At 40.7% G+C, this 21,691-nt stretch overlaps 1 protein-coding gene across 7 annotated transcripts in view; it reads right to left on the bottom strand.

Moving 5' to 3' along the window:
- Positions 1 to 21,691, bottom strand: part of LOC100701755 (stromal membrane-associated protein 1) — a 152,429-nt gene that overhangs the window by 3,744 nt on the left and 126,994 nt on the right. For all 7 annotated transcript variants that reach the window (XM_019367024.2, XM_013275809.3, XM_013275807.3 and 4 more), the window contains 2 exons: positions 10,970 to 11,162; positions 4,413 to 4,639 (listed from right to left, as the gene is read on the bottom strand). In XM_019367024.2, the coding sequence (XP_019222569.1) occupies positions 4,413 to 4,639; positions 10,970 to 11,162 (420 nt within the window). The remainder of the gene's footprint in view (positions 1 to 4,412; positions 4,640 to 10,969; positions 11,163 to 21,691) is intronic.

Here is a 21,691-nt window from a genome sequence, read left to right as displayed (position 1 = left end):
GTTTGGACTTTGTTAGGGGCAGTAAGAAAGGAGTGAATGCAATAGGTTAATAAAAGACAACTATATAAAACAAACAAACCCAAAGCATCTCAGAGGCAGTTCTCTGAATAATCTCTGTTGTAAGATGTAACCTCATACACCTGGGTTCAGCGAGCATAAGAAGATTCAGATATAACACTTTAACACCTCTTAATACCACTGGATTTGGACAGTATGGACATGCTTTGTTTTTCTTTTTTTATGTAATATCATATGATATGATGGTGTCATGCCTGTCCATGTGTTCAACACCTTTTCTCTATGTTATCTTTCATCCTTACACATAACTTAGTTTATGGACATCTAAGGTTTGATTTCTTTGCATGTGTGGATTGGATGGGCTGTTAAAGACATCTGCAGAGAATTTCATGTCAATAATATATTTACTTAGAAAATTGGTGATGTGTTCAATACTTATTTTAGCCCTGTATATATTCAGAAAAACACTTCTAAATATATGAGTCATGTCATGACTTCAGCTGCAACAATCAGATGTTAGGGTGAGAATTTGATGTAAAAACATGAACACATGGATCTGTGTTTACTGACAACCACAGATTTCTTGAGTATTGTTGCTGGCCCATCACTTTAGGACCACAACTTACTGATGGATGATTGCTTTTCAATCAACAAACTGTCTGGATTCCTCCATCAGCTGATGTGATCCAAACGCACTGTGGCTGGGATAAATGGCTATATAAATAATGGATCCTGACCACCCTCTGCACTTCTTTAACACACTGCTGGACAGTGTTTTCAAATTCAAATGTAAGAAAGACTTCATTTCATATTTTTGGATTTAGAATTTGATTAATTGAATTCCTTTTTCTCTCTGTTTCTATTTTTTTTTTTGACATTTTAAGCACATCTGTTGATCAAAGCAGGGATTATTTTTGCATATTTTTACATATTTATTTTTGGCCTTCAGGCTTCTTTTGGGCATATACTCTACTAGGTAAGCTACTGTGGTGCCCTGCACTCCCAGTTTTAAACCCTAAGAAACTTTTTTAAAAGGGTGAGCTCTCCATGAGACCAAAAACAGGCTGTAAACATTTCCATTTCATGGCTCAATTTAGGCATTTTAACATGAGAGTCTATGGGAACTGACTCAAACTGGAGCCTCAAGTGGCCATTACATGAACTGTAGCTTTTGGTACTCGCACATTTTTATTTTTTCATTTTATTTAATTTCAGTTGCACCACATGAACTAACATTATTACAGTTTATATATTTTGAATTAAATGATAAGGACTGATTAATGAGAACTTGTAATTGTTAATGCTCTCTGATTTTTTTAACCCATAACTAGCTAGCCACAGTGGCAATGAGGGAACAGTTTGACATCAATAAAACGCTCAAAAACATCTTTAGAAAAACAGAGTGACGCGATGAGAGGATTGCTGTGGGGGATGTGGCAGTCCTGAAGACATTAAGAGGGAGAACAGGTGTTGTTGCACCATCATGATACATTTCTGTGCCAAACCCCCTCCAGAAAAGTCAATGTAAATCCCTACATGCTGCCAATGCTGTGCAGAAAAACTGAAAAATCATGCAATGAGGATGTAGTCAAGAAAATATTAACAGTGAACTGAGCTGATGTGAAATTCTAATTTTGTAACTTCTGCGTCATATTTAAAAATTCATTCAGATTTAGCCATTGTGATCTAGGCTGAATAAAGCCGACCTGAATCGCTTCATGACTCATTTGTCAGGCCCTGAAAACTCATTCACATGAAAGCTGGTGAATGCTCCAAGTTCTCTTGAATCCTTTCTGGATGAGACAAAAGACTGAATGTCTTTGTGGAATGTTCTTTTTAGAGGTCTACTGTATTTGTATATTCTAATTTTTGCTTCATAACTTTTGCACTGTCCACTTCCTGCTGTGACAAAACAAATTTCCCACGTGTGGGACTAATAAAGGTTATCTTATCTTATCTTATTTCATGACTGCCTGCTCTGAACATTGGATAGAAATATACATTGGGGACTTCACTGATACAATCTGACTGCATGATCCTACTTTAGAACCAGTGAAGTACAACATTATGTAACTGTATACATAATAATCCTTTCAGGTTGTGACCACAGAGAGTATTCAAAAGATGAACTTCAGGCTCTGTAAAGACAATGTGGGGTGTCTTTTCCTTGTAATGGTTCACGGGGTTGTGATTTCTGTGTAAAACGTCATATTTCCTCTTTCGATTTAGAGACCATGGGAAGAAAAGATTAATGTAACTGTCACGTCTTGCGGGCAAGCTGTGTGTGAATTATTAACGGACCCAAGATGCGGCCTGCTTAGTAGTGAGCGAGCTTTATTAACACGAAGGTGAAACAAACAGGAACGTGGTGGACAAAACCCAAAACCTAAGAGTAACCTAAACTGGGAAAAGCTAAGCAAAAACAAACCTGAAACCTTGAAACATGAACCAGAGATGCAGAGAGACGTAGAAAACATAGGGAAACCACACAGGACGACGGAGGGAGATACACAGACGAACCAGCGACTACTATGACAGAAGACACGACTTAAATACACTCAGAGAAACACAGGGAGATTACACACAGGTGGGGGACACAGCTGGGAGTGATTAACATGACGAGACAAGGGAGGCAAACTGAAAACACTCACATGAGACGCAGACCTTCACAATAAAACAGGAAACAAGAAATCACTACACAAAGACGCAGACTAGATACAGAACTAAACCCTAAACCAGAATCACAAATAATAATAATAACTAAAGCACCAGAGAACAAAATGATCATTCAAAAATAAACCAAAACATTAGAACTCAAAATACTGGGTCGAACCGACCCAGAACCGTGACAGTAGACACATAAAGGGGAATTGCTGCTGGTGTCTGTTTCACATCTTTCCCTGGACAGACAATTTTTCACATCCAATTTAATTTTGTTCTATCAGATGAACCCTTACTATGCTTCCACATTATAGACTGCAATCACCTGCACCAGTTAAATACGAGTTTAATAATCTAAAAGCATTTCTGTCAGGGATGTGATTAGAAGTCACCGAAACTCTCTGAATGTTGGACTAATCTTGGAAGGACTCACTTCACCGAAAGGAAATCCTACAGCAGATGCTCCTTCAGTAACATTAGCTCTATGAATGGCCATGAAGTGGGCCACTACAACATTAATGAAGGATTCTACAATATACAGGCATGTGAAAAATACAGTTATGAAACAATTCAGGCACAAACACATCAACTGCCAAGGAAGGCGGTGGAGGGGTAATGATTTGAGCCATGGGACTTGGGAATCTTGCAGCAATTGAGTTGACCATGAACTCATCTGTATACCAAAGTATTCTAGAGTCACAATGTGAGGTCCAAATTGGGTCATGCAACAGGTGAAAGATCCCAAAAACAGCAGCAAATCTACAACAGAATCAATGAAAAAGAAAAGACTGAAGGTGTTGGAGTGGCCCAGTCAAAGTCCAGGCCTCACCCTGATGTGCTGAATGCTGTGGCTGGACCTTAAGGAGCTGTGACCCGTGATGCATGTGAATTCATGTTATGAGATTCTTATAAAACGAACAGGATGAAAATGATGAAATGATGGTTCCAAATGAGATAATCACAGTTGTGGACAACATCAACAGGACAATGGGTTGCACCCACACAGTTTATGCAACAAAGCTTTGTTAGCCTCACCCTCCTGAGACGCAGCACATTCATTATGTCCTCTGCAGTGGGAAAATCTGAAAGATACTTTTTTCCCTTGGTTCTCAGGAGGTTAGATGGTAGGTCTTAACTTTTCACCTTCTTGTCCAAATAAGGTTGATTGCAGCTCCACGAAATCTACATGGTGGTGGGTAAGACACTATCATAGAGGCTTCAAATTGGGAAGCTAATATACCAGTGGATGGCATCGTGGTAGCTATGACCATCTGTTATATACAGTGTATGGTATTATTATGTAATTTCATTCCAAATTGGCTAGAAAAAAAGTTATTACCAATGATCAAGTCACACAAATCATCAAATTGCATTCTGCATTCTAAGTGGTATTAAAAGGTCCTAAATCAAAGGTTATATACTAAGTAATGTACTCTTCTGTTCAGAATTAGGAACAAAGGAATAAAGGCATGTGACAGAATATAAGAAAAAAAACTCATATTATTATACAGTAACCCTGGTTATAAAAAAGATTGAATAGCTGATTAAAGCTGCACCTCTTGGGCTTTTACTAAATTGGTGAGGTTATTACTGCACTGTGCTCCACACAGAATTGGGGAACAGAACTAAGTGTGAATCCATATATTCACAGCAACTGGAGTGGGCAAAAAGCTAAATGTTAATCATCATTCTGACTGCACTTTAATACAGAGATTTGAATTTCTTCCTGTTACCTGGCCCATATTCCACTGTCCTTGCTGCATGCTGTACATGTTCTGTCCTTGGTTGGCAGGCATCGCACCCTGCTGCATGCTCATGTAGCCCCCATTTGGCAGGGCCATGCCAGACACCACGGCCCCTCCCCCCATCATGGTGGTGGTGGGTGGGATACTTCCAGCCACTGCTGTGGCGTAGCCCTGTGGAGTGAACTGCATCTGAGGCTGGCCCATGTACACACCGCCTGCAATACAAGACAACAGAGTAGTATCAAGCGAACATTTAACTAAATCTAGAAGTGCAAACTTTGCTTTCAAATTCAAATATAAGAATCTTCAAGAAGTCAAACATCCCAAAAATCCAAACAGTAAAACAAACAAACGTACTAGCACTCATCCTGTAGAGATGTTGAGAAACAGTAAAAACATAAAAACAAACAGGGAATGAACAAAGAACAATGAGGTGAAGAGCTGCATGTGATATCCTCTTACTGGGATTTCATTGAAGTGCGACATCTCTAACAGGTCACCAAAGTGTGCTGCATTCAGTGTGTGGCAAGAAGACGGATGATAATAGGTAAAGGCAGATTCTTGACATTTTTATTAAAAATGATGACCTGATGAACCTTCTCAGAGCCAAAGAGCCACTAGCTGCTCTTGTATTGCCCAAATGCCATCAGCAATGCACTGGGTCACTGTGAAAAAGTGATAAAAAGCTCTGGTGCAACTTGAGGCAGATGAGATGTGTAGTTTGTGGACCTTGGAATTTTGTCTGTTATTTGAAGACAATGTTGTTAAATTGACTTTGTGAGACAATGACCTTCAGCTGGTACTAAGGAGGTTTTCAGCAGTGGTTAAAACAGCTGTAATGTCAGCATTTCATAGTCTAAAGATACAGTGACTTTCCTAAAAACAGTGAAATGCTTCCTGCAGACTGGCACTAAGTTGCCAGGCTTTTACTGCAGCCACCTTCAGTGGTTTTTCTGTGGGTCTCTCTGCCTTCAGTAACTGAAAGTATGCTCTAATGGACTGACATCAGATGACTGTATTGTATTAACGAATATACACTTTCTTTCCTTGAAAAACTGCAGAGTTGCTATAGCAATATGTTTTGGGTCATTTTCATTGAAGTGGTTGACTTTGTCACCTCGCTGCAAGGTACTTGCAGTATATAGAATAAAGTCCTGTATGCCTGTATGGTGGGAAACCACACAAACTGGTTACTGTGCAAGTACAAAAACAATTTCCATTTGCACTATGAAGCTGTATCCAATCAGTTTTGAAGCATTTGGCTCAATCTGAGCTCATGAGTTCATCCTTGTACTTCTGTCATTTACATCATTAATAAATAGAAACTTGGTTCTACCATGTTCGACAGATGAGTTTTCTCCCTACTGTGGCTGGACTCTTTATCAGGGCTGGACTCTTTCTCTTTCTCAAAAATGGGGACCGGAAGTTATGTTCCAACTATAGGTTGATCACATTCTTTATTCTCCCTTGGAAAATCTATGCCAGAGTACTGGAATGGAGAATCCTTCCATTACTTGAACTTCAGATCCAGGAGGAATAATGCGGTACTAGTCTACATGTGTTTTGCTTACTTCAAAGGCTTCAATTGGGGGTTCTTTGAGAAAATGGGGTATTTGGTCCATTGTAAATGGCAATTTGGTACCTGTGCAACCACAGCAAGAGCCTAGTCTAAATTGCCAGCATTAAATGTGGCTCATTTACAGTGGGTGTTCGACTCTGCCAAGGCTGCCTTTAATCACTGATTCTGTTCATAGTTTTTATGAACAGAATATCTAGGTGTAGCCAGGTGTTGGAGCGTCTACACTTTGGAGGCTTCAACATTTCATCTTTGCTTTTTAAAGATGATGCTCTATTTTGTTGCCTTCATTAGGTTGTGTTCCGTTCCTCGCACTGGAATGGTTTGTAGCCAAGTGTGAAGAAAGTGGAAATAGAATCACCTTGATTCTCTGCCAGAAAACAGGGAAGTGCACACTACAGGTTTTGAGTTGCTGCCCCAATTGGAGGAGTTTAAGTATCTCAGGATCTTGTACTACCAAGTAGATCTTGTACTTGGTGAGGGAAGAGTGGAGCGGGAGATTGACAGACAGACTGAACCAGCGTCTGATGCATGATAGGGTGAGTAGCTTGGTCATTCAAGAGTAGAGCTGCTGGTGATCCACAGTGATTATGTCTCCTAGGTGAGGGGTTTTGGGCATGTCCTACGAAGAGGAGACCCTCAGGACTCACCGGAGATTTGGCTGGTGTTGGAATTTTCATGCGTATCACATGGACTTTTGGCTGAAACAATCCTTGGATACAGGATAAGACAGCCACAGTTAGCTCATTTAAACCAGATGATGATGCTCAAGTTTCCTGTGTGACTTCCACTGGATGTTTTCCAGGAAAAACCAACTGGTAAGAGATCCTGACCTCTTACCAGTTACATAGTTCACCTGGTATGGGAACACTTCATAACCTCACAAGAAGAAACAGAACAGGTTGTTGGGGAGAAGGACATCTGCAGAGTTAGTCTGATACCATCAGGTGGGCAAAAACAAACTATTTTTGCCTGCCTCCCTGCTTTGTTCTGTGTATGTACAAAATGAGAGACTTTCCTCTCATATTATAATATATCCTCTTTAGCACAAGTCATAATGCCTCACAGGTTTTAGTCTTTAGCTGTTATAAAGCCACAAAAATCAGTACAGATCCATGGACAAATAACTAATCCACAGATCACTGACGAAGCAATATTTTTTTGCCTTCTGTATATTCTGACATTCTGATCACCTCATTGTTGGCTGCACTTAGAGCCTTTCTGTTGCAGCACGGAGAAGTGCACACGGTCCCGCGCACACATACAGTGCATGCAGGATGAAAGTCTGATTTTTGAGCATTAGCCTGGCAAGGTTCTTTTGGCTTTGATCTCAATCTGCATTTATTTGGATTCAGAGAGGACAATACGCAGAAAGCCCTTCAATCCATTCCTAATCCTTGATACATCAGTGTAAACATGGAACACTATAATCAATGCATGTGCCTGCTGTAAAAATCTGCTGCCTGTTTTCTCCCACCAAGCAGAAAACATGCAGCACTAATGCTTTCTCACACAGGCTGATGTATGATGTATGTGTGAACGTCCGCCTACCTATACATCCTCGCACAGGCGCTCATGCACACTCTCCTGACACTTCAGTCTTTACACATAATAACTGTGAGATGAAAGCGAATCTGCAGACACTTCGCTATTTTTACAGCTGCACTGGGACCCTAGTAAATGCAGTGTGAACTAGACGTTCCTGCTTTTCAGCACGCTGACCTTTCATCTTTACTCTCCCACGTTTTTATGATGGTTCTTCCCTCTAACATGCATGTGTGTGTGGAATATTGTCTAGGTGTGCATCTGTTTGTGTGCAAACACCTAGGTCTTATTTATAACCTGCACATCTTTGCCAGCTTATGAGACACCGTGTATGTGTAATGTTTGTTTACGCGCTACATTCATAAGACATTTCTACTGCAAGGAACCTTTAAGTCATTTTTGAACATATGTCCTTCAGCTTGCACGTTAAAAAAAATTAATTACACTAAGAACATCCTTGAGTGCCGGTTTAGCTCACAGGTTGAGCAGGCAGGTGTATTCAGCCAGGCTAAACGCAGCAGCCCCAGGCCTTCTGCTGCATGCTCTGGACTTCTTTACGTTTCCTTGAAGACGTTTCACCTCTCATCCGAGAAGCTTCTTCAAAAGTGCATATTACTCCCACATTAGGTTCATTGGCTTCACTAGCTTCCTGTTAATTCTAGTCTTGGAAAAAAAAGCATGGGGTTCTCTTCACATACAAAGTTCTGAATCATTGCACCTCTTCATATTTTAAAGATCTCATAGATCATCCCACTTCAGCACGTCACTCTCAGACTACAGCTGCACTTCAACTTCCTAGAGTTTCTAAAAGTAAAATGGGAGGCAGCGTCTTCAGCTGTCAGGCTTGGACCAGCTCCCAGTATGGGTTCAGAGTCAAACACCATCCATTTTTAAGATTATTAATCAATCTTTAAGATTAAGTTTGATTAATTTTCTGCTTCAATCAAAGGCTGCTGTGGGACTTCCCTTGATCCCATGATGCACTGAGCGTTTTCTTCTCCCATTTCCTCTTTTACACGCCACTAGCACATGTCAGTAATTTCTGTCTACTTTCTTCCGCAATCTGCGTCTCATCCTGTTTATTTTTAAAGCTCTTTGTTCGTCCGTTTCCCTCGTCTTCTAAATGTTCTGATGTTCGAGCCTCATTCAAGAGGTCTCTGTTTTAGCAATCAAATGAGAGAACTTCATTGATTGCTGAGTTCTCTCTCTGACACTGTGATGCCTTTACCATATAGTGTTTTGAGATGACTGCTGTTGTGAAATGGGACTATATAAATATAATTGAATTGAATGTAAATTGAATTTCAGTCCTCTGATCCACGAGTCCAGTAATGCATATAAATAGTAACTGCCGAGGTTCTTTGTGTGGGGCTATTACTGTAGCAGTAATATTTTCTGTTGAGTGTGTAACTGGATCTCAGTGCGTCTGTGTGTAATCAGATTGCTCAAAATGCATTTAAAGATTCCTTTACACATTTTCAGATCTGATTACATACAGACACATAAAGATACAGTTACACAACTCTCCAGATGCACTTGCCGGTAGTTTTGCTACGATAACAGGTCCCACACCTCTTGCCTTAACAGTAACTATTTTCTGCAGTGGCAGCATGTAGTCATTAAAAATGTAGGCTCCCATTGTGGGGGTGATTCTCCAAAGAGGTCACAAGGTCCATGTGAGTGTCCAGAGATAAGAACAAAGCTAAGAAAAGCATACTGTATAGCAAATTTTTGTGGAACGTGTATGGGTAGCGTAAATTGTTTTGTAGCTTCCAAAAAAACACTTGAAACATCCAGGTTTAGGAAATCTTCCATCTTTTGTTTAATCTGATCAAATCATGATCTTCATTATTAAATTATTGTTGTACTGATGAAGTCAGTGTCAGAAGTAAAAAAATAATAAAAAGATAGTTTCTAGTTTCTGCAGAGTGAAGATACAAAAAAGCCGTCCTTCCTCCAAGAGTTATAAAATGTATGAAAAGGTTCTCAAGGTCCAAAAGCTCAGAATGCCATTCGTTTTCATTTTGTGTGCATCTGTAAAGGTGTCAGGCTATGAGCAAGTAAGAATTCTCTTGATTAATAGATCAGCTTTACCAGACAAACACACACATACACAATGTCAGCACACAGTGAAGCTATGCAGGGTGTGAGTGAGCTCTCAGCCTCTGACTGCTTTCCAAAGTCAGCCACAACTCCACTTGTTTATGTTGTTTTCCACCAGTCTCCTTTTTCCATCTCTGAAATGTAGACCAAAAATAAACAGCTTTTTGGCCAGGCTAAAATGTTCTCTTCACACAAGCAGACACACTGCTGCCTTCATTTGCAGATTTCCAGCCACTTGCAGATCATTTTCCAAGCAATAAACAGATCATCAGCCTTTTCGTCCTCTTAAAACGTTGATATGATGAAGATGTTAGCAGTAATTTGACACTTAATAGGTCAAACGCAAAACAAAAATGTGATTTATTTCGAGTTTTGAGGCGGCACAGTGGTGAAGCGGTGCAGACTGTCACCTCACAACAAGAAGGGTCCTTGTTCAATCCTCCTGGCCTTCCTTGGGAGTAGGTTCCAGCTCATGGTCACAGAAACAATGGTGCAATGCAATGCATGCAATTAAATAAAGTTAAATGGGAAAAATAAAGTAAAGATTAGTTTTGTTTGGTGCATCTTGAGAAGACTAAGAGGTTGAGAATCAATGCCAAGCTCACTGCTACACCATCTTTGTGGGTAACATCCAACCCCAGGTTTGAGTGCGGTGTGTTGCACAGTGTAGTTGTAAACAGTTTAGCCAAGACCACCGAAGTTAAAAGAAGTTTGTTACTGCTGTAATTTAGATTTGGAAGCAGGAAGACCACCCAGCACTGAACAGAACTGAAAGCCAGAACCTTTATTGAGCCTTGATTTGAGGTGGGTTGCCAGGTGGTTGGCACATGTGCAGCCCTAGTAGAAGAGTATCAGTTGAGTATTGAAGATCAGCTTTTCTGCCAGGATTGTGGTTGAACATGAGCTTCGTCTCCTGTCTGAACTAACACCATGCTCGATCTTTCGTAGAACGGTTAGTATGAAATTGATAATAAATGTGATTTCTTAAAACACATTTTTAAGCCTTTTTGTCGACATAGTTCAGTTGAGAAAAGACACTGAAGCTCAGTAAACTAATGAGCCTGAACAGAAAGAGAAAAACGGGTCCATACAAGTGGCATGAAATCACAACTCCTTAGCAACAAACTGCCAATTTTTCTTTTTTCCCTCTACCAGTCTTAGAAACACCTCCTGCAAAGTGCATCCTTAAAAGGACCTGCAAACTTGAGTGACTCTGCTTGAATTGAAAATGTGAGTTTGAGTCAGTTGATCAAGCTACTTTGACTTGATTAGCAAAGGGTTAATAATAACTGCTGGCTGTATGAGAGCATGTGTGTGTTACCTTGTCCTGGAGCAGGCTGTTGCTGGCTTTGTGGCTGACTGCCCACTGAGCTGCTTGCGTACAGGGACAGGATCGAGTCTTTAGATAAAAGCTTCTTCTCCTCTGCCTTCGCCGTGGTAGTGGTGGAAGTAGAGGAGGAAGAAGAGGAGGAGGTGGAGGGGTCCACCTGTGGACTTGCTATACTGGAGCCGGACTGTCAGACAGAAACACACAGGGCAAGGAGAGAAATGTCATGAATATATAGACTTTCATCCAGACAGAATATTTCTCATACACTACAATCATGTAGTTGCTCTTGTCACCATACCCTAAAAATGTACATGTAATGTAAATCTTAAAGTGTGACCAGAACCTTCATTCACCTAATCAGCAGAAAGAACCAGACCAGACAAACAAGGCAGAGGAGCTTAGATTTTTTTTCTCACCTGTTTCTGTCTTACTTATTTTTATCTTTAACGTACATGAGAATAAACATGGTCATAGTTTCAAATGATAATGCCAACGTTTGTGTTAGACCCCAGTCACACTGGCAGAAACACAACACCACCAACACCAACCAACCAACTCGCCATTTACTGTCTGAGCTGTAGGGGAAGTGTTACGAGTGTGACACAAACAGCAAAGGGAGAATGTTTGCCTTCAAATTAAGAGCTGCACCTGCAGAAAGGCACAACTTTTAATTTGAAGGAGAACGTTTTCAGTTTTCCGTCGTGGTTACTGCCGCTTGTGTGTTGGCAAGTCTTTGCAGACAAGTCGACATCTTCCATGCAAACTACAGCATCCAAAGCAATCACAACGAGTTTTGTAACTGCAGACAGATTTTACCCAGTGACTGCCAGCAACCTTCAGCAACCATTTGCTAACCAGTCGGGGAATATGCATTTTTCTATGGTGACTTTAAGTTGTCTGGGAGTTACCAGCTAGTCTTTATTCCTTGTGTGAGTGGAGCTTTAGCTTTTTCACAGTGACTTCCACTTCCAGTCACTAAGTGATCCCTGTGAGCCATAAACTCAGGGTTCGATATTTTCTACTCTTGGCCATGAGCAGAGAAGTCTTTCCCAACCATTGTGTAAAATCCTCTGCTAATGAGGGGCAGCCAATCAGAAGAAACTTGGCTTAAAGGAAGGTGAAAGGGGCCAAGGCCAAAACAAAGATGAATAAGATTTTATATCATGTCAAAGTACTTGAGTAAGTCCAAGATTAAGAAAAAAAAAAGTTCTCACTAGTTACTCAGTCCAGTGTCGTCTGCTTTGCTGCTCTTTTCATTGTTGCTAAACTGCTTTGCATAAATGCCAATTACTCACATTTCACACATTAATTGCCAGCAAAATAGGAAACGGTTAGAAAGACATAACCTGAAGGAAGTGAAGACAAGAGAGCAAGTTTTCAAATAAACATGAGCAGCCATAAAATCACTTTTATTGAATAAACAAAACAAAAAACAAATTAAAAATCAGAATATAACATTTTCTGTCCATCAAACTGTGTTTGGCAGATTTTGACATATTCTCTTGTTTGCATTCCTAATAATTATAAAATAAGTCCAACAGGTTTGCGTCATTGAATGCATGGCGGGCTTGGAAATATATTTAGTCATACCTTTGGTTACTCAAAGGTATGACTGTCTTGTGCCACAGAGAGAAAAGATGGCACAAGACAGAAAAAAGACTGATGTGAAGATGGAAGAAAAAAAGGGGGCCAAACAAAGGGCCGAAGAGCAAGAGTTAAATAAAGGACAAGAAAGGGGAGAAAAGAACGGAGGAGACAACACAGGAGAGAGAAGAGAGGAGCATTGTCAGTGTAAGTGAGACGGATGACATTAATTAGGCCGCTGCAAAGAGAGGAAGACGTGAACTGTTGGAGACAGGACACACGCACGCTGCTCCGCTCACATACACCTTTTCATTATAAAGAAAAAAAAAAACAGCTTCCATGCACACACCCACTATGTTTAATGGATGGAGCTGACAAAAAAACAACACCTGCTTAAAAGCTCTGCTCAGGTGTCTGTGGGAATGTGTGTGTGTGTGTGTGTGTGTGTGTGTGTGTGTGTGTGTGTGTGTGTGTGTGTGTGTGTGTGTGTGTACACATGTGAAGAGATGGGACAAAGACTGAAAATAGAAAGGGGCAAGGCGACAGACAGCATGAAGAAGATAAGGAGAGACAGTGTGATAAACAGCAGCTCCTGCAAGCCGCTCTGCAGTGAATAAACACGCTGCAGTCAGTGTCACAAGCACACATCATATATTACACAAAGTTGCACACCACCCACACACAACACATAAAACACACACACACACACAGAAATGCAGGCACATGTGTTGTCCTCTGCTGCTTAGCAGGCAGCACTGCGCTCCTCTGTCTCTCCCTGCAGACTTCATCCGACTAGAGGAGGGAAGGCGGAGATGAGGTGGAGGGGAGAATGGAGAAGAAAAGGTGGGGCAGGAGAAGCAAGATAGGGAAAAGGAAGGGGAAAAAGAAAAAGAGTGGAGGTGGAAGTAAAGGTAGGGGTGGAAAGAGGAGAGAAAAACAAAGTGAACAAGGGTGAGCTGAAATGAAAAGCGGCAGGCGAGGATGGAGGAATAACAAGAGCAGAGGAGGTAAGATGGATGGCTAGTCATACCAAGAGACATAAACACACACACACACACACACACACACACACACACACACACGGTCCATTTTCTCTCAAGTGAAGCCAGTTAAGGTGAGTCAGGTATTGAAGGGGGCAGGAGGAGCTTCCTATTAATAGCCACAGAACATTAGCATGAAGGAAGGTAAGAACACCTGATCCGCCTCATGTCAGCGAGCTATATAACATAACTCAGTCATGGAAGCTAAGTCTATTTCCTGCTAAGCGTTTTGGGGGTTTTTTTTGCAAAGTTAAAAAGAATACATTTAATAGACTTCAAAATCTCCAGGCTGCGGTAATCGTCAGCCATTCAGCTCCCTTCTTCAGGAAGTGCTATGGAAGCGACGGTATGACTCAGACAGAGTCTGCAGGCTCTGAACCGCTGAGATAAGACCATCATCCGGGATGATTTGGGAAGGGAGCTGCAACATGTGGAGCATGTGGGATGTGAGCCAATTAAAGCAGCTGGCAGGTGGGGTGAGCTTTACCAAGCTGGCAATAACATTGGGTAACTAGCTTCTGATGTCTACTTGTTGATGCAGAGCTTTAATAATGACTTCTGACCATTTGTCTATTTATTTTAGGAATCACAATAACAGTAGATTGACCACCGTGAAGTTTTCAAATGCAGCAATTTAAAAAAAGGGTTTTAGCATAATCAAGTCAAAATTAAAACTCACAAGCAATTTAAATACTGAAACGGGGTGTGCTTCCTGTAATCACTCCTATTGATAATGGCAGATAAGGATTCCTTTACTAATGTACTTTTAAGATCAGAGTCCTGTGACACTTGTGGATGCACATATTAAACATGGCCACAGTTTCAGAGAATGGGATTAGCGTATACACGAGTAATCCCTCATAACCAAGAGCTCAGGTTTCACACGCATACGTGAGTGAAACAGATCAATAATATGATCATGAAAGCACATCTCTTTGGCTGCGAGCATCCCAATCTCCTGTTTTTGGGAAGCAGACAATCAGAGGAAAGTTGCCTAAAGGGAGAGGGGCTAAAACTGCCTGTTTAACACAAAGGAGGAAGTGAGGAGCTGCACCAAGATAAACAGGGTTACTCTAGTAGCCCGATTTCCAAGAATAAACACATGGAGCTGGAAATGAGAATGTGTCCTCTTTAGAGTATTTTATTTGGAAGTGATTCCTCTCTTCATGCCTCCAGTGACCATCACTTCCAGAGGGGACTAGAACCACAAAGACAAATGACATTACTTATGGCTGTATTGCAATGATAATAATAGCTTGTTCATGAACATAATGTCTGGGTTGTTTTGAGAGCTCTGTTTGGAATATGCCATCTTCCACAGAGCACAGCGGTAGGAGGGTTAGCGGTAAATTCAAGAACCTGCGTGCATAGAAGTTTCAGCAGTTTCACGCTCTGGTGAGGAGCTCTTTGTGCTCGACTCAAATCAACTGACTTTTGACTTTTTGGAGGTGGATCTCAAAGGAAGCACGAGGGCCCTAACATGATTGGTCACTTTGATGGGCAGTTCGGGTTAGTGTGTTAAACGGAGTTCTGCCCTGGCAGCAACATGAGCGCCGTTTTAAACAGTGTTTGTTTACAATTGGGAAAATAAAGTTTGCTGCATTAATTATTAACATTTATTGTTTGCTGTGTAGCAGTGGAAATACTGACAACTGGATTACTTTCCTACTGAAGAAATCTTTTAAACAAAAAGGATTATAAAGCAAGTTCTGAAGCCTCTGCGCTGCTGTCCCACGTTCCTGTCGTGTTCGGGTCAAATCTGACCGATTTACAACAACAACAACAACAATCTTTATTTATGGAGCACATTTAAAAACCAACGGTATGCCAAAGTGCTTAACATAAAACAAGGAAATAACACAAATATAATCAGGGTCATAAAAATGTAAAATTATGTTCACAGGAAAATGCCACCAATACACAACGGCGATATGACATACACAGCGCAAATAAAAGCATAATAGGAAAATTAATAGGATAAATCTATGCAAACAAGGCCAGCATTAACCGGTAGAAAAAGCAAGATTAAACAAATACGTTTTAAGCCGTGATTTAAAAGATTGAATAGAGTCAGACGCCCGGATGCCAATCGGAAGGTTGTTCCACAACTCTGGTGCAGCCAGGGCAAACGCTCGGTCACCTCTAGACTTCAGCCGAGATCTAGGCTGCACCAACAGTAACTGTGAAGATGATCTTAGAGCCCTAGCAGGAACATATGAGTTTAGGAGTTCCTTAAGATAGCTCGGTGCTGTGTTATTAGTGATTTTAAAAGTAATCAGCAGAATTTTAAATTGGATGCGGTATTTCACAGGCAGCCAGTGCAAATCAGCTAGGACGGGAGTGATGTGGGCAAACTTCCTAGTTTTGGTTAGAATGCGTGCTGCAGCATTTTGGACTGTCTGTAATCTATGAAGAAGGGCAGAGTGGAGACCAAAATAGAGTGAATTGCAATAATCCAGCCTCGAAGTTACAAAGGCATGGATGAGCTTTTCCAGGTCTTTATGCGGGATATACTGCCTGGCCTTAGAAATAAGGCGGAGTTGGTAAAAACCGGATCTAACAACAGCAGACACTTGTTTATCAAGTTTAAACGAGCTGTCAAGTAACACACCCAGATTCCTAGCAGTGTCAGAAAAGGAACTAGTGAGAAAACCAAAAGCATCACGAAGTTGGGCACGAAGAACGTTACTGCCAAAGACCACAATTTCAGTTTTCTTATCATTAAGGATAAGAGTATTTGCCAGGAGCCATTGCTTGACCTCGCACATGCACTCTCGAAAACAATTCAAGGACAAAGCTAGGTCATCGCTTAACTCAAAGTAGATCTGAATGTCATCAGCATAACAATGAAAAGCGATGTGATATTTCTCAAAGATAGCACTTAAAGGAAGCATGTACAATGAGAACAGAGTAGGGCCTAACACAGATCCCTGAGGGACACCACAGCAGACAGGTACAGCGGAGGAAGAGCAAGTGCCCAGGTGAATCGAGGAGAGCCGATTGGAGAGGTATGATTTAAACCAATCCAGGGCAACACCCTTGATGCCTACAGTATGCTCAAGTCTCGCTAATAAGATGTTATGATCAACCATGTCGAATGCCGAAGATAAATCCAATAGCACTAGGACCGCGGAGCGTCCATTATCAGCCATTAGTAGAAGGTCATTAAGGACTCGGAGCAGCGCAGTCTCAGTGCTATGATGTGGTTTGAAGGCCGATTGGAATTTATCATTAATGTTATTCTCATCCAGGTACGCCTGGAGTTGAAGCAAAACTATCTTCTCAAGAATTTTGGCCAGGAATGGAAGCTTGGAGATCGGCCTATAGTTCGCATAATCATTATAATCGAGGTTCCTTTTTTTACAAATTTAAAAACTCATAAATATTGTGTTTTACATCCAGTTGCCTCGAGGCCTTATGACATCCTCCACACTATGCACTTGAACATATAAAAGTGATGAGCACCTCTGTCGTTGAATTTAGAGTGTTTTAATCAACTTTGTTACATCTGTGGTGTTCCCGGTCAGAAGTGAGGGGCTGGGGGTGCACACAACTGGAGGGTTAATCTGTTATACAATATTACATACCTTTTAGTATATATAAACAAACAAACAAACAAAACAAATGAAAACTCATAATGAGGATCAGGAAAGGGAGTGTGCATCGCGATCTAGCAATTATATCTGGCCAACATAGAGGCATGTAAACATGCCAAGCTGTTCAGTCTAGAGATGGACCGATCCGATATTACGTATCAGTATCGGTCAGGTACTGACCTAAATTACTGGATCGGATATCGGAGGGAAATAAAAAATGTAATCCGATCCATTAAATATCAAAAAAGCACCTCACAAAACTTGCGACATGGCGTAACTCGGCTCATAACCGTAGCATGTCGGAGCAGTGTGCTCACGTGATAGAGCGGCTGTGTGTATTTGTAGCCTCGCTACCAAACCGGCATTTCATCTCCGAGGAAGTTATCCCAGAGAGAAGTAAAGCAAGTGTGTAAGTTCATCTCTGAATGTTTGTAAAGCATTCCCGCGTTAAGCTTAACAACGATATATGGTGCGACTGCCTCTTCTCTCTCCCTCCCTCTCCTGCTGCTACTTCAATCATGAAACTGATCAATGATCAGCTGATCGGCTTTTCTGTCGCGAGTCCGTCTCTGTTCTTTGCTTATGGCCCACTTTGCGCCAGAAAGAGGAAACCAGCGGCTGAACAACAGCAGCACGTTTAAGCTTGATAAGCTGTTGTTAGAATTTATTTAATATTACTTTCTACACCAGGATCCTTTTCTACGTAGCTGACGGCTGGTAGCTGTGCAGGGGCGGATCTAGCAAAGTGTAGCCAGGGGGGCCGATATGGCATTAACAGGGAAAAGGGGCCACAAAGACATACTTTTCTTTCTTATTCTCATTTAAAATGTCTAGCTTTTAATAAATAATTATCCGAATCTTACAACCAAAGTTTTAATCTGATGTAAAATGTATAGAAGTCCATCATTGTATATAGTAACTAATAAGTCTAATATATGTAAGCTATAGTACTTTTTCCTTTGGGAAGATACCATCTGTGCAGTCTGCAATTCTGTTGAAGAAAGATGTTGAATCTATTTAATTATTCTTGAAAAATAATTGATTTCTGTGCATTTTTTTTCCACACTGCATCAAATTAAAGTTGATTACGTCGATTAAGCATCATGAGGTGGAGGGTGGGGGGTTCCCTATTTTTTTTCTTTTTTTTTTTTTTTTCGTTGGGGGTTTTAGGTTGCTTACTCTTTAAAATACCAGAATAGGGAGGATGGAGCAGGTTTAAGTTTATTAGATTGATCAGTGTTGCTGAACTATGAAATATTTTGGGTGCAGTGTATTTTTTGCATACAGGCATAACAGAATAGCTTTAGTGTTTTGTTTTGTTTTTTTAACTTGAGTATGAACTTATACAAAAAGCAGCAAGATATTAAAAAAACAGTTTTATTGATTAAAAAACACATTATATCGGATTCATATCGGTATCGGCAGATATCCAAATTTATGATATCGGTATTGGTATCGGACATAAAAAAAGTAGTATCGTGCCATCTCTAGTTCAGTCTGCATGTGTAACTGCACACGCCATCAAAGAGAAGCCAGTGATGAATCAGTACAGTACAAATAACACTGCACTTTCAAAAAATCCTATCCTATCACCTAGACCACTTGCCAGATCACAGTTTAACACAGTTTGAAACAGTGGAGGAAAACAGGCATGTACCACAGAGGCACACGTATAGAATTCCATGTAGTGATCAAAAATGGCAGCCACTATGCAGAGGTGCAGGAGAAGATGCCCTTAAATGATGAAGTAAAGGTGGCTGATAGGTTGCAGTCTTTCAAAACTCATATTACTGTCAAGAGATGTGTTTGGGATGAGGTGATGCAAATAAGAGTGAGCATAATCAGTGTCCTTTACCTCAAAGGTGTTTCTTTAAATTGCTGCCTCTTTTAGCTTAAAACAAAACAGCTTCCACTGGCCTTTCACTCGTTCCACCATCTGTGACTGCCACACACTCCAGGAGAATTTGCTCTATTTGCACTGAAAGAACAGCAAAGCAGTCCAGAAGGGTTTTTTTGCCAAAGCTAGACAGGTGGCACACAATGTAAGAGATGCACCATTCTTGCTCTCTTTAAATGCAAAAGAAATTCATGCAGGAAATGTCACATGTGTATCGTTGTTCACAGTGGCAGATCTACATACGCAGATACATCAAATACACACAAACACACACCATCCTCATAGTGTGTGAGGTGCTGCAGGGCTCGTAGCAGCATATTGTGTAATAGAAAGCCTCTTCAACAAGGCTCCATTCTTTCTTTCTTTTTTTGCTCAATGTTGGTGTTGATGAGGGCAGCCAGAGCTCTGAATTACTGCTCTGACAGCCTTTTCCTCACTGTCACTATTCATAGACCTCTACAGCCAAACACACACACACACACACACACACACACACACACACACACACTCATGCTCACTACGGTTTTCCATCACTGCTTGAAATACTCATACACTCCCCTCTGATAGACCATCTGTGGCTTTAAAACCGTAATAGGCTGTGTGTGTGTCTGCGTGTGTGTGTGTGTGTGTGTGTGTGTGTGTGTGTGTGTCTGTGTGTGTGTGTCTGTGTTAATTTCCTAAAAACAAAAGCAAAGCTTGCCTTGGAAAAATCTGAATTAGCCCACGAGTGTTCCAGAAAGAAAAAGAAAAATAAGCAGAGAAAGAAACAAAGGCAAAAATCGAGATCGCTGGTCACTGCTTTATTACCTCACTGCTCTCTGCCTCCTCACCCTATTTGTTGTACTCTCAACAAAATGCAATTCATCCGTTTGCCTGTCTAGCACTTCATCCCTTCCTCAGCAATCAACTACATTGCCTTCTGTTGTTTACTTCAGACCCAGAGCTCCATTTCTTCCTTGGATGTAATCCTGAAACCCATGCATACTCGCATACAGTTTACAAAGTTACCATTAAAGTCACAGTGTTCCATATCTGGTTGAGGTGTCACAAAAATACAGAGGCGACGCATACTTTGATGCACATTTAGCATTAATGGGCTGTATGAATAGCTTTAAGTGAGTCATGGCAATCATTTCCTCATACAAAGATAACAGAGGAGAATGTGATGTTTTTCAGGGAATTATGGGAATTTAATGCATGAAAATGCCTTTTATTGTTACCTTTGAAGAGCAATGACACATATTCATAATAAAGCTCTGTCACCTCGTTCCATTTCAGTAGCCTTGGTCTTAACTGAATGCCCACGTTTTCCTGGAGAGCGCATCCATGTTTGACCTCCTGACTTACACTGTAGTAATTCTGCAGTTTAAAGGCAGCAGAGGTTACTATCCAAGAATCTCATCAATTCAAAGCTTTACAAGAGCAGCTGATTGGCTTTATTTTAAACATTAAGCTAAAATTATCTAAGCTATCTTTGCCATTCTCATGTTTCAGTTATGTGTTAAAAAGATTCATAAAAGGCACAAAAAATAATCATTCGTCAATCAATCATCAAGCTTCAGGTACATCGTCATGTGCAGAGCTGCTTCATCAGAACGTCACAACTTCAGTGAAAATGCTGCTCTTTTCTAAACGTCACACAAAGACACCACACCATTCTGTTAGTCTGACTGTCAAGCGATACAGGTTTCTTTATTGTTGTGTTTATATTTAACACCATGCGGTTCAATTATTAAAAAACAAACAAGAAAAAAAGATGTGCCTAACACGGGAACGTTTGACGATTACTGATGACCAAAGTGCTTAAGTGGGACGTAATAAGATGTGATTTTAAGAGGAAAAGAGAATTTGCAGACTAATTAGCCTATTAAGTCTGACGTCATTAGCTGTTTCCGGGTCCAAAGTCCGCTTCAGGTCTCAAAGTCAAACGAACACTGTAGCATCACAGAGTTACAAACTATCTAAATTCTTTCACCTGTAATAAAATGATCAGTGTGGCTGCTTTACCAGGTGTAACAATTAAGTTTAACATCCAGGCATCCATGAAAACAGAATTTATGAAGTTTAACAGAGTTATCTCACTAGTTTCCATCTAAACATAATATACCATGTTCTGAATGAGGGACGTCTGAAAAAATTAAAATGTACAGCTCTGCTATCACATCCAACATAAATGAAGACAGTAGTGATGTTTGTAGGGTTACTGAAGTTGGGCTACCTGGAAAATAATGATGTGCTACGTGATGGCTACATACACAGTTATGGTTAGCATAATATAAACACAGTGAAGCTGGAGGATGAACGCTAACTTTTTTTCCATTTGATAAGAGTTAACGTGAGGGTTCCTGATTGCATGGCAGGATCCTGTAAACGGACCAAACTTCAGTCAGGAGAACAACTGAGATAATCCATCCACAATACGAGGTTAGTCAATAATATACTGCTGCATGGGCTGGGCTGTAGTTACATCGTAAGGTTTTAAAAACTGAGCCTTAAAACGTGCTGCAGATGAATAGCGATAATAAAACCCAGAGAGGCCGACAGTGATCACTGACTTTTTTTTTTTTAGGGGCTTGTTCAGGATAAACAGAACAAG

The sequence above is a fragment of the Oreochromis niloticus genome, linkage group LG13 (assembly GCF_001858045.2).
Source record: "Oreochromis niloticus isolate F11D_XX linkage group LG13, O_niloticus_UMD_NMBU, whole genome shotgun sequence".
NCBI classification, from domain to species: Eukaryota; Metazoa; Chordata; class Actinopteri; order Cichliformes; family Cichlidae; genus Oreochromis; species Oreochromis niloticus.
Note: the sequence above shows the minus strand (reverse complement) of the source record. Positions and strands in the feature narration are given on the sequence as shown.